General features: G+C 24.9%; 4 protein-coding genes across 6 annotated transcripts; 3 read left to right on the top strand and 1 right to left on the bottom strand.

Annotated features, from left to right (window-relative positions):
* The first annotated feature begins 1,723 nt into the window (after positions 1-1,723).
* Positions 1,724-3,850, top strand: LOC113548803 (uncharacterized protein PFB0145c-like). The gene has a single exon (XM_026949875.1). It carries the CDS (start codon positions 1,764-1,766, stop codon positions 3,633-3,635), a length of 1,872 nt encoding a protein of 623 aa, XP_026805676.1. The 5' UTR covers positions 1,724-1,763; the 3' UTR covers positions 3,636-3,850.
* Positions 3,851-5,793: 1,943 nt separating this feature from the next.
* LOC113548538 (YEATS domain-containing protein 4) lies at positions 5,794-7,742 on the top strand. Its single transcript, XM_026949478.1, has 4 exons — positions 5,794-5,961; positions 6,023-6,304; positions 6,569-6,749; positions 6,807-7,742. The coding sequence occupies exons 1-4, from the start codon at positions 5,932-5,934 to the stop codon at positions 6,977-6,979; spliced, it is 666 nt and encodes a 221-aa protein (XP_026805279.1). The 5' UTR covers positions 5,794-5,931; the 3' UTR covers positions 6,980-7,742.
* A 1,995-nt stretch (positions 7,743-9,737) lies between these two features.
* LOC113549054 (adenosine 3'-phospho 5'-phosphosulfate transporter 1) lies at positions 9,738-12,615 on the top strand. Of its 3 annotated transcripts, none has more exons than XM_026950202.1 (9): positions 9,738-9,893; positions 10,385-10,566; positions 10,638-10,834; positions 10,934-11,158; positions 11,220-11,370; positions 11,450-11,661; positions 11,722-11,847; positions 12,174-12,341; positions 12,473-12,615. In XM_026950202.1, the coding sequence occupies exons 1-8, from the start codon at positions 9,865-9,867 to the stop codon at positions 12,333-12,335; spliced, it is 1,284 nt and encodes a 427-aa protein (XP_026806003.1). In that variant the 5' UTR covers positions 9,738-9,864; the 3' UTR covers positions 12,336-12,341; positions 12,473-12,615. The 3 variants fall into 3 exon arrangements, with proteins under 3 accessions (XP_026806003.1, XP_026806001.1, XP_026806002.1); XM_026950200.1 differs by having other exon boundaries at positions 12,470-12,612; XM_026950201.1 differs by lacking the exon at positions 12,473-12,615 and having other exon boundaries at positions 12,174-12,428.
* On the bottom strand, positions 12,351-12,967 carry LOC113549055 (transmembrane protein 80-like). Its single transcript, XM_026950203.1, has one exon. The coding sequence runs from the start codon at positions 12,857-12,859 to the stop codon at positions 12,437-12,439; it is 423 nt and encodes a 140-aa protein (XP_026806004.1). The 5' UTR covers positions 12,860-12,967; the 3' UTR covers positions 12,351-12,436.
* Positions 12,968-14,439: the final 1,472 nt, after the last annotated feature.

Genomic DNA, 14,439 nt, shown 5'->3' on the forward strand with positions numbered 1-14,439 from the left:
AAAATGTTATTAATACATTCAAATCATTTTACCTTTTGACTTTTATTTGCTATTGTAATAATATATTAGTATAATATTATCTAGTATCTATACGGCTATACCTATAGGCTATAATTGTATATAAATTATACATCGTATAATGTACCAAATACCAATAAATAGAGGTTCTGAACCTTGAACGTTACAGGTTTTATCTATGTCCTACGGACTACAATACATCACACATTTTAGTATTATGGTATGCCATATGTTATATTATAAGTCATATAATAATTAATCTATCAGTTTCTGTTTGCCGTTTGGCTAGAATGCTAGATAATTTAATGATTATTAAACAGAAAAAATTAGTAATAATATGGTAAAGTGGTTTTATAGAAGTGAGAAAAGATGGTAAATATTGATCTTGGGTAATTATTAATTATTTATATCATATGATTTATATTATATTTATAAATATATTATATATCATACTTCGGCGTCTCTAAGTCTGAACTTATATTTACACGCAATATAACAATTATAAAATTTAATATACTTGTTAATGACTCCACTAAATTAATTTGTAATTCACTCGGTGGCATGTATTTAGGACCTATAGGAGAAAAATTAAACTTTAAACACCTTCCAAGTCTCAAGAAATCTATTGATATAACTTTTATCAAAAACAACCCAGTAATTTTTGAATCTGTAAAGAGAATAAACATACGTTTATTTTTATACAAATAGATTACCACCAAATCATTTTAATTTATAAAAAACTTTAATATTAATTTAAACTTAAATTCATTCAATGTATTTTTTATTATTATTGGTAAATTAATGATACATCATATTATTATATACACAGAAAACAGAATATTACGTTAATACATTTACTATTAAGTATAATAAATAATAATTTATAAATTTCCAGCTATTGTTAATTCTGTTTCAGATAATGATTCAGGAATATTGTTACAATAAGTATTGTATTGATTACAATAAGTGGAAATGGATCCACAATTAACGAAACAATTAATTCGAAGACGTTTGATTTTAGAAAATTCTTTAGAAAATTCGATAAATTATGGAAATAAAATAAATAATATTGAAGTATCTTCAATATTATTTACAAATAATATACCATCAAATAATATAAAACACAATTTTTTAGAAAAAATTAAAAAATTTGAATCATTTGGTGATAATCAAATAAAGAGAACACATCAAAATATTGTGGACAAATCTCGTAATAATACTGAAATTGTCAACAAATTTAACAATCTGAAAAAAGATACAGTTTCAAGGAAAATACAAATAACAAATAAATTTGAATTTGACAATGCTGAAGACTTATATAATAACTATAATAAAAAGGATAACTTAAATGACAAAATAAAACAATTTGAAACATCATTTCTACCAAAAAATAAAATCTTAAAATTAAACACAAGAATTGTTAAAGAACATCTACAAACGTCAAATGAGTTTACCAAAACATTGAAAAAAAATAGATGCAGTAAATCTGATTATAATAATTGGGAAATAGACAAAAACTGGGTATTCTATACGAATTATTCAAGTGTAAATGATTAAAAAAAATTATTAAGTAAGAAAAATAATAAATTGGAATCAGTTATAAAATAACTAAAAAAATAATTCTGCCATACAATAATGATTTAATTTTTAATATATAAACACACATATACAATTATCATACTGTTTATTATTGAATAATAATTATCTGACCATTTTTTTGATAAAAATATTAATTTAATTGAAGTATGGATAACTGTGGTACAAAAATACCTTTCACATCAAATAATGACAATATCGTAACTGGTAATACACATTATAATTTAAATCCAATTGGTTCAGATGTAGATAATAAAGTTAAATTAAACAATTCACAACTCTTGTCTGTAGATGGATGGGAGAATTATCAAAAAGAACTTATACAGTTATGTTTTGAATTTTGGGAAGTAAATGAAACACAAGTTAAAGTAAACAATAGTTTACAGTCTGATTCAACAAATGAGCTACAAACATCGTTATTTTCCGATAATTATCATAGAAATATCTTTGAATTTGAATCAAAACATACTACTGATAATGTTATTACTATTTCAGATAAAGTTCAAAACAAAGTATGCGTCGAGATTAATGATAATACTTTAAAAAGTAAATATGAAAACAACTCAGATAATCAAGAATTTTATAAAGCTATCAATAACAATATAGATGATAAAACAAATGAAAATAGTTTAAAAGCTGTCGATAATAGAGTAAATAAAAGAGCAAAAAAAAAATTGAAAACATTTTCTTTTTATAAAAATACAAGCCAACAAATCAAACCATCTAAAAAAATACAGCCATTAACTTTTGATAGTTATACATCATGCACTTTGGAAGACTTATGGAAATATAAAAAATGGTTGGACTCTGTTGATAAAGTTAAAAATCATAATCCAGATATTGATGTTAATGATGACAATATCAAAGAAAATAACTATTCTAATAAAGTATACTGTGATAAAACGGACAATTGCAATACCTATTTATTAGACTTCGAAGTAAAAGAAATGGAACAAAAAGTTCGAAAACTTATTAAATCATTAAATGAGAAAGATAAATTGTTCTCAAGTATAGGAATAAATGAGCAATCGACTAAATTTAGATCGTCAAATAAATTTAAATATTTTTTTAAAAATGCTTTTCGAGGAACTCAGGACGAATTAGATACACAAATTTTAGATAACTACACAAAGTTTATCAATCATAAATTACATACATGGCAAAGTTTATTGAATTATATAGAAGATATTAGACAGAGAAAGTCTTCTAAAATAAATAGTTGTAATCCTTTTGAAGATACAATTAAGTATAGGTTTTCTGAAATAAATTTTCATGATCTTAAAATTACGGATGACTACGATGATAATAATTGCAAATTTGTCGAGATCAACGATAATTTTAGTGAAATGGTAAAGCTAAAAAAAAACAAATTCTTCAAATTGCTCAACAAAACAAAAAATACTATGGATATGCGTACATTAGTTAAACAGACTACAGAACAAAATAGTACTGATTACATCCAAGTAAATAATTACCAATGTATATCGAACCAAGTCATCGACAGTAAAATGCCTAAAATGGATACTGAGATTTTAGACGTGGGGAAAAATCGAAAAACCTTGGGTCAGATAAGGAAAAGCTTATCAGATACTGATCTGCTAGTCATAACATCAAATTACGACAATAAATCAAAACAAATTGGAAAAAAAGTCACCGGAATCAACGGAAAAAAATTAATCTGCATTGAAACTTCGACATCAAACGAAGAATACAATCGTCGTTGGGATGATGTGACTAAAGAATTGTGGGAAGAACGGCAGGAAACCTTCCAGACAGCTGTGGCTCGTTTAGAATACGTAGGAAGCACATTTAAGGAACAATGTCGATTAGATGGACTGAAAACTTTATGCAAAGTAGATGTTTTGGCGGGCTTTGGGTATTCAGCCGAAGCTGTCGATCTTTTTGTGTCCACACTGCCATTAAGTAAGAATCCTGATCTAATGATTCGAAAAGCCGAAGCAGTGTACGATTGGAAGTTTTTCTGTCATCTTTCTTTATGGCGTTATTCTTATAAGGATTGAATAATAAATTAAACGTTGCTTTATTATATATACTAATATATTATGATGTACTAGTATTTGCCAATTGTCACTATACAGTACCCTTTCGATACCTATTAGATATACATATACTACCAACTTCTTATTTTAAGGATTGTGTTTGTAAATATCTATAACCTATAATCTACATACCTACATACGTGTTATTGTATTAATAGCAACTATATTAATACATTATTTAAACAATATGCTTACGAAATGTAATTACTAAATTATTTGTTAATTAAATTATGTTTTGGTATTTTGTATTAATTCTATTTTACATAATAATTTAAATCTACTTATATATATTAAAATATATACGTATAATTTTTTTTTACTTTTTAATCGATTGACAATTTATTGATTTGATGTATAGTTACGACAGTTATGTTAAAACTTTTAGGTACCAAGGTACTTAACTTTTTTTATAACCTATACAGTATACGTATACGGTATAGTACCTATTATAGAAATGACGTTATTAAAAAATTTAATTATTACTATATTTACCATTGATCAGGTATCAAACTTAATATACCTAATTAATACTTAATAACATATTATTATATTAAAATAAATACATATTATTTTACATATTTAATCTGTAGACATAAATTTATTTTATTATTTTTGTTTTAATGTTGAAATAAATTAAGCATTGAATATAATTTTTTTTTTAATTGGTATTTATTTATTAAAATAGTTTTGCAGGTCTAAACCCGTATATACTTTTTATTTTAAGAAAGTATATCTGCTTAAATAATAACTAGGTACTTATCTTAAATAACTATACTCTGAATATTTCTATATATAAATATTAAATTATTTATAACTAAAAATATACTAAGTAATAATATTTTTTGATGCATTATGATTTATGACCATTTTATGTTAGATTATTTGTATATTGACTTGTTTTTACGACCACGCGTATAAAAGAAAAAACCATAAATTATTAAAAATTCGTTTGCAAATTTTAATGTACTTATTTTTAGAACAATTTTGAATTTAGTTACAGGTTATTTACTAATTGTAATGCATTCTATAAGAAATTGTAAAATTACGCCCCCTTATCTAATACCTATTATCTTTTTTTGAACGATTAAAAATACCTGTAAGAAATCAATAGGTAAGTGTGTGTAGCGTGTCAGAACCATAGAGTATTATTACCCTAAGGACATATGGTCAGAACACTCAGAACGGTAATAAAGCTTATTGAATAAGCAAACGGTTAAAAGGTTGATTGTAAAGATTCAATAATTATTCCGATAAAAATGATAAAATTAAAATTAAATACGATTAGATGGAATCTACAAGTATCAAAAAATGTATCTTATCTTGTACAGTTGAAGTTATTGACTAACCCAATCTAAAAGTACAAGAATACTTATTTAAATATTCAAAAAATAGCTTATGAAAAAAAAGATACTCAATATTTATGAATACAAATTCCTATATATGGTTACCTACATTAAGTAATAATAAATATTAAAAACATAAAAATTAGGGAAGCAGTTAATTGCTTTGCTGTACAGTAGATATTATAGTATAGATGTCGAGTGTACTTTGTCATTGAATAAGGTCACTATAATCGATGTTTTAAATTTGAATTATGTAATTGCTTATTATATTGCATATAAAATACGATACTGACTACTGAGCATTAAACGGAGACAGTCTTATTAGCCTAGATGGCTATATTATACCATGTTTACTTGATTAAATTTTTATATTACTATTATTATAGTAATTTACTCAGTTTTAAAAAGTAAAATTGCATGCATTTTGAACTACAAAAGGATTTGCAAATGCTCATGGTCTGGATGAAAAATATACTATATATCCACCTCAGTTCGTTGGTTCTAAGACTATGTAGTATATAGTCTTAATAATCTTATGAGTTGACTTATTTAATCTTAACAATCTTATAAAATCGTGATTCGTGTTCGTGATCAATTCTAACCGAAAATGTTACTAACTTCTGTAACATTTATTAAAAACTAAATTTTTATCATATTCAATTTTTACTGATACCACGGTATTTAAAGATGAAGACCGTAATCAGGTTTTTGTTTATAGTGTTTATACGGTTAATGATAAGATACAAACTTATTCAAATAATATAATTTAGTTTATTACATTTAAAATTTGTCATAAATATTAGTAATAAAAAAAATAATAATTGTAGATTTTAGTGTCTGTACTTATGTCAAAATAAAATAATGATTATTAATTGAACATTGTAAATCATTCACTTACGCTTAAATTTATTTAAATGGCGACTAATGATTTGACTAGAGTTAAGGTAAATTAAACCATGATTTTTTGTGTTAAACACTTCAATCAAATTTTTTGTTTATCTATAGGGAACTTCTATTGTTAAACCAATTATATATGGAAATACTGCTAAATATTTTGGTCAAAAACGACACGAAGATGGTCATACTCACAAATGGTGTGTTTATGTAAGGCCTTATGTTAATGAAGACATTGGTACCTGGGTCAAAAAAGTTCATTTTAAATTACATGACAGCTATGAAAGTCCAACTCGAGTGGTGCAAAAACCTCCGTTTGAGGTGTCTGAAACAGGCTGGGGCGAATTTGAATTAGTTATCAAGATATTTTTTCAAGATACAAGTGAAAGACCAGTAATAAACATTAATAATATAAAAAATTGTCTTTTTAAATATATTTACTCTAGTATTAACTACGATTTAACTATATTAATTTCATACATTGTAATTAATATTTATAATCATTTATTCTTTTCATTATAATATTAAATATTATTTATCAAAAATTATTTATGTTTCTAGTATGTAGTTGAGTTTTCTTGTATTTAAATTTTATTATCATATTTTTTGTATTGAATACTATTTCATAAAAACTATATTTACTTGTATAATTTATAGGTTACACTTTATCATGTACTTAAGTTGTACAGCAATGGACAAGACTCTGAACTAAGTGAAAAACCAGTTTTGTCAGAATTTTATGAGGAAATTATTTTTCAAGATCCATCAACTTACATGAAATATGTATTAAATGATACATTGAGTAAAAATCCTCCTATTGATGAACAAAATCTACATTGTATGTACCTTTGTTATCATTTTTAGCTTATTTTTTTATGTAACCTATGTTTTTTAGATGAACGTATAAAGAAGACAACAGTTGAAAAAATGATAAAATCTAGAAAAAGAGTACAAGAACACACAGTTATGTACAAAGAACGTTTAAAAAAGTTGAGAGAAACTATAAACAAATTTAAAGATGAAATTTGTGCATTGCAATCACAATGTAGTTCATCAACATTGCGATAAATAAAAATAAATAGATCTATAACGATTATTGACATATTTTATTAAATACACAAATATTAGGTATCTATTTATAATAGTTACTATATTTTAAGCGATTTATTTTTTAATATTATTTTAATTTCTAACTGAATAAATACAAATTATAATCTATATTTCATAAGTAATTTTCAGTTATAATTTTATAACCTTTACCATTGATTATATAATATACTATTTTATTTAGATCTACTATATTACAATCAATGTCATTTCCACCCCTCCGGTTAGATTATAAAATGTTTATAAATTATTTATAATAAAATGAAAATTTATAGTATATTATGACTTATGAGATTAATGTTTTTTTGATTTGTACGACTCTCTTATGAAATAATACATTATATATCTGGTGAGGTTCAATAATATATATTGTATGTATATTTTTTTTTAAATCACCCAGATTATATTTAATCTAGCTGAAGTAATTTGTCAAGTACCCAGAGCCGTGCGGTTAAGATTTGGCGCCCAGGGCAAAATTAAAAATATTCACCCCTATTTTATTTATCATTGTGCATTTCAATTTTTTTGGTGCCCTTTTAAATTGCCTGGGGCGCATGCCCCCTAGGCCCCTCCCACGGCACGGCACTGCAAGTACCCTAAAAAATTTTTATATAACTTATAAGTACACAAAGTACATTTAGACTTGTTACTTCTTAGTTCTTATCTTTTCTAATGGAAAACTTATTAAAAAAAAAAAAACCAGTTATTATTTTAATTTTAAGGCCAGAGAAACTACCTGATATCCTAAAATCTTGGCTAAGATTACTGATATCTAACCTAACCTCCTGTAATCTTACCAATAAATCTACTGCCTTTGCAAAAATTATATAAAAATTTAATCCTATTCCTTGATAAATATAAATATTAAATAACAAATAGATTATTCCACAAACCCAATTATCAAGTACACCATTTTATAACTCCAAAGCCAACTCATCTGAAAATAAAATACTGTTTACTATTCAGCTGTTTTTGTTAAAGCTCAAAGTATTTAAAGTGAAACAAATTTGGAATATCACCACTAAGTGGCTGTTTTTTTTTATTATTATCTCAATATTGTCAACTGACAAGTCATATGATTTAATATTTTACATGTGCTAATTGTAAACATTAGATTTATAGATTATAGTACATATGTGTATTGTATTCAAGTATAATGATTGTTGTAAAATAAAACTATGTAAATAAGTAGTATTATATTAAATACCTAGTAAACTTGTATTTTATCATACCTATTAGGCTAAATATAGTTATAAAATTCAAAATGTTTTGCATAACATTTACATTGTTTACATTATATTTTATATGGAAATAATATAGATAATTATTTTTTATAATCTTTTTAAAAAATTGTATGATATTGTCAATTTTTTTTTTACTTTCATAATTTTCCTATGTATAAGATTTTCTTCCACAGTTGTCCAATGGACATAATTATATAAATTGTAAAAATAAAGGCCCTACTTAATAATGTTTTGAGTTTTGAAATAGTATATTTATTGTCAGTTATTAACTGGAAATAATGACTGGTGGACAGAGGCGGATCCAGACCACGATTATAGAAGGGAGGCGATTTTTAAAGGGCACACATTAATTTTGATAAAGTATTTATTTAGGTACATACTTATGTTACTTTCCACAGTCTGTCAGACTGTGTTTTTTTGTCAGGACAAAAAAAATATTTTTTATAGTAATAGTAATAAAAAAATTTATCACTATAATTTTGTTACCCTTGAAGTATAATTACGTCAAAAACTAAAATCATGGACTTTAAACTATTTTTTTTTTTTGAGAAAACGGGGTGGACGATTTTTTTTTTTTATTTAAATGTCAATATTCAAAAGATTTCGACACTAGTGTTATTTTAATGGAGGGGGGAGATGGTTGAGATGGTGATGTTTTATATTTTATAATAACCTTTAGATGTAACCGATAGGTACTCTATGTGATAAATCAAACGTTTTTTTATATAAATTTACAATAATCATCAATTAATTCGAATTAAAAAAAAAAAAATTAATTTTAAGGAATTTTAAAAATACAAAACCCCAAAATTCGCAATTATAAATTGTAAAAAATAAGTGTAGACGTATCGTTCAATCACAAAAATTTACGTTCATGAGTCTAGATAGTTTTAACGAAAACCTCTTAAAACTGTAGAAAAAGGTCAAAAGTGTTCGGACATACTTCTTAAAAAGTTAATACGATATAACAAAGGTACCTACTGTGTACACATTGGTTAGAACATTAGGCTAACGTCTAGCTGTCTAGGGCCTAGACTCTAGGTCACGAATTAAGATATCTTAATAGGAGGCTAACCCTTTAAAAGAATTGTTTTAAACATAAGCACGGTTGTAGATACACAAGCGTGATGTGGAGTGATGACACCTTATCAATACATCGTGGTTAATGCACTATTTAAGATAACATTGCTTACTATAATAATAATATACTAATATAGTGATAATGTAGTTAAGCACTCAAGGTGTACCGTTTATGCACTATAAGAATAGTGTAATAATTTTAGTTTAATAAATATAAATGTTAGGTTTATAAATATTGAATAAAACAATTCAAAATAATAAAACAGATTAATCATTGTTTTGTCTCTTTTTCTAAAAAATATACTTTTTACTTTGCTTAACTTGAAAATTTGACTTGATAGTTGATACCTACCTAATTAATTATTGTAAAATTTTTTATATTTTTCTAAATACACACATTTAAAATGTTTAAAAATAATATAATGTTGACAGTTAATATTGTTAATTATTGTACGAGGAAAATTGAAAATTCATCAATAAGTTCATCCTTTTGTTTTATCCAATAAAAATAGAACATCAGCAATGGCATTTCTTTCGTGTATAAAATTATGGTATGTATTTGATAAGAATAAATTATTATTTATTATTTTTAATTGGTTTAAATAGGTTTCTGATGCATTTAAAACCCAGTATTTACTTTATATTACCTGTACTAATTTCTTTGTTTTTATTTAAATTTATTTTTGTTAAAACTTTGAAAAATTAAATTTATGTCTTGATAATAATTATGTTCTATATTATGAATAAGTTATTTATATAAAATATTATTATTTTTAATAAAAAAATAAATAAAACTAAACTTAATTATTTATTTTTAATTTTAAGTTGATATTTAGGTAATTTGAATAATATATTTTTATATTAATAAATATAAATTTATTGTTGTTTGTTTAAAAACATAGTAGAAGTAATCACTAATTTGTATGTGATAAACATTTAAATTAAATTAGTTATTCTGGAGAATTTTTAGAGATGAGAAATTATATCTACGACCTATGTGGCCATGTAACTATTAATTTCATAAATTATGTATAATTTTTAGGTTTTCCATTTTGGTATCTATTATTACAATAATCATTTTACAAAATTTATTACCAGTTTTATCAAATTTGAATCAAAATGTTTCTTCATTGAGTACTTTTATTAATAATAGTCTTGGATATTGCTTAATATTAATCCCTGGATATTGGCTTTACAAATTTGCAAAAAATCAAGATTTGGGAGGTAAAGTACTTAAATTGATTCAATGCTCTAATTTTATGAATAATTGAAGTTATAATTTTAATGCAAAACAGATAATCAGTTAACAAGTAGATTGTTAAAAACATTATTTGGGGATAAGCATGATTTAGAACCAGAACAACCTTTATCGCCGAGTTACAATGGACCAGCTAATTTTAGAAAAGATATAATAACCTTTGTATACTGTTTTGGAGGCTTGCAAGTATCTTATTTAATTTGGGGTGTTATTCAAGAAAAAATGATGTCTGAGGTAATTGAAACATTATTAATAATGATTTAGGTAATTTAGGTAATCAATTTTGATTATCTTTTCTTTTTACCTATTTATTTGTTTTTTTTTTTTTGTTAGAACTATGGTACAAATGAAGCTTCAAAGTTCCACGATTCACAAATGTTGGTATTTTTGAATAGAGGTTTATCTACAGTTTTATCTGGTATATTTTTATTTATGAATGAGGGAATACGATCTAAAAAATCACCACCATTATATAAGTACAGTTATTGTACTGTATCAAATATTATAAGTTCTTGGTGTCAATATGAGTCTCTTAAATATGTCAGTTTTCCTACTCAGGTATGCTGAACTTATCTTAAGTACAATAATTATACCATTTTATATTGTAAATATTATTAAGGTATTAGCAAAAACTTGTAAAATTATCCCAGTTATGTTAATGGGAAAATTAATGTCTGGTAAAAAGTACCAATACTACGAGTATGTTACGGCAGTAGGAATTTGGATTGGTATGGCTATATTTCAATTTTTCACAGAAAATAAACATTCTGGTAAATACTGTGATGGTTTTTATTTTGTATTTGTGATTAGCTTATTCATATCAACATTATTAAAATTACTTTTCTGTAGACATTACAACTTGTGCAGCCGGAGTTATCTTGCTTGTTGGATACTTAGCAACAGACAGTTTCACATCAACGTGGCAAGGGAAAATGTTCACACAATACCAGGTTACTTCTATGCAAATGGTTTTTGCTAATTCATTACTATCGTCACTTCTTACAACTATACCACTGTATCAAGTGGGTTCATTCAAAAAAACATATGAATTTATTAAAGAGGTGTTTTATTGATGATTTTATTATTATATTCACAAAAAAGTAACACATTTTTTATTTTAGTATCCAGCATTTTTAACTGATTGTATAGTTTTGTCTGTAAGCTCTGCATGTGGGCAACTATTCATTTATAAAACTATTTCTAAGTTTGGACCAATCGTGTTGACTATTATAATGACCATAAGACAAGTAAAAGGAACAATTATTTAATAATATTCAAGTATATTTTATAAAACCTAAACTTATAAAATATTGTTTATGCTGTTTTTAATTTTTTTTAATATAATTTGTTTATAACAATACAAATTTAAATATACTTAAAATTAAAAACAAACAATAGCTGTTTTAAAGTTTTTTTAACTTTTTATGTTTACGTATTGTTTTCCTAAATATCTAATCAAATATTTGTACATGTAAATACTGTTTTATAATTTGTTTTGGTAATTTCATTAATTATTTATAAACTATAAAATTACTAAACTATCAATATATAAATATTTTATATTATTTTTCAGGGTCTATCAATAGTAATTTCCTGCATAAGATATCATCACCCTGTTGGTATAATGGCTGCACTTGGAATTGTTTTTGTTTTCATTTCAGTATTTGTACGTTGCTATTGTCATTTCCGTATTAAATCAAAAAAAGTTCCTAATCATACAACATTCAAAGTGTAAATGAAGGTAATACAATTGACTAGTTGATGATTTTTTAATAAAAATACCTTGTGTTTATATACAAATAAAAAGTAACAAATAATTGTTTTTAAATTACAATTTCATGTTGTTGAATCACTGCTTTTGAATGTCAGTAGTGATACAATGCCAAAGAAAACTTGAGTTGCTTGAAGCATAAGTTGTATGCATCCTAGAATATTTTCCAGCCGAAAAGTTCTTTGTTGCCACAACAAAAAATACAGTACTCCTATTGCTGATGGTACAGTCAGAATGAGTGAAAGGACGACACATATTGCTTTGTCCGCCGCATTATCCCGGCGTGATAAGAACGTACGAAACACTTCAATGAGACAGAGAAACACAAATACTGTCATATTAGTCCCGAGTTCATTTAGAGAAACTGTCTTTTTTTGAGCATCATCAATTGATTTGGCACATATAAGTGAGAACTCGAACATAGAAAACATGCCAAAGTAATAGGAATTAAGGTACATTAACACTTCAAACATCAGAGGTGCTTCCATTTCGCATCACTAAATTATTTTAATATGATAGAAACGTTTGCTTTGACATACAGTCTGCAGAGTTACTAACTTATTATATACAAATACAAAACTATATTGCTATCTAGCTATTTTCGTCCACATGGACTGACCCTGGTAATCAATAAACTACAATGTTGCCTGAGTTGTATCTCAAAATGTTACAATTTAAAGCAAGGGAAATATTTTTCAGTTTTTTACTTATACACATTTTTTCGTTTTTAAATTCCATAAAAATAAAATACGAATTTTCATTTTTACTCAAATCTATTTAAGGTATATACGTCTATTAATAATTAATAGTAAAACGAAACGTTTCTCATATTAATTCAATGTTTTATTTTTGCGTGTCAAATTTTGAGTACCCCTGAACTTTCGTTGCGTGGGTATATAATACAGGGCGTTTGAAAATTCATTTTTAAAATTAATGATAATATTATTTTAAACTTTTTAATAAAACAAACTATTCATTAAATTATTCAATTGAAATTATTATAAATTTAAAAATAGTAAAGTTTCATCGTAGTAAATTGTTGTAGAAATGACTTAGTTATATTTTAATTTTGCTACGTGTAAGCTTAAATTATTTATAATAGAGTTAAATCAAATAAATATGTAATGCCTATTTCATTAGTAAGTAGGTATGTACCCAGAGCCATGCCGTTAAGATTTGGCGCCCAGGGTAAAATTAAAAATATTCACTCCCTATTTTATTTATCATTATGTATTTCATGCATTTCAATTTTTTTCAAACTTTTATGTACTTAACTTAACCTACCTATTTTATAGTTTGTACCTAATGTACCTACAATCTATTTATTTAACCTATAAATTTATAACACTAAAGGATTTGCTAGGCATTGATGTATTAAATACTGATTGTCTTTGTGTAGATTTGTTGATTATAGCGTAGCAAGCCGCAAGGGATATATTATTGTCAATCCATTGTCGTGTTATCATATTATATTTTATTATTTTTATAAATAATATATTTTTTTTATTCTCTTATAATAAATGTATAATATGTATCTAAACATTCTAAACCTAATGCTCAAAAGTTTCGTTCATGATTTTTGGAAATTGTAAATAGTTTAGAATCTAAGACTGTTAAAAAGGGTACTTACTACGATCTAGTAGGTAGTTATTTTTAAAAACTAATTTTATCATTTATTTTTCACAATTTATTGATAGTTTTAAACGGGTAAAAAAATACTTATATTATGGGTGGTAGCCATAGCTCATAGGTACATATTTACCTAACCACTCGGATTCGTTTTGTATACCTAATATGATAATTTATTATTGCATTAAAGCATACTTTCCAATTGTTATTTATTACATATTATGTAAGATTCAGTAATCCACTATTTTTCACTTGATGTAGTGTTCTGTTTACTATTTATATTTATTTTTTATTAGATTTTAATACAAGACTACCTATACAGATCGACAATAAATTATTCTAAATAATATTACACAATTATACATCATTATTGACAATATACATAATTTTTTTAAAAAAACAATGACATTTATAAATGAAAAATCCTGCTTCCAATATT

This window comes from Rhopalosiphum maidis, chromosome 1 (assembly GCF_003676215.2).
Source record: "Rhopalosiphum maidis isolate BTI-1 chromosome 1, ASM367621v3, whole genome shotgun sequence".
NCBI lineage: Eukaryota > Metazoa > Arthropoda > Insecta > Hemiptera > Aphididae > Rhopalosiphum > Rhopalosiphum maidis.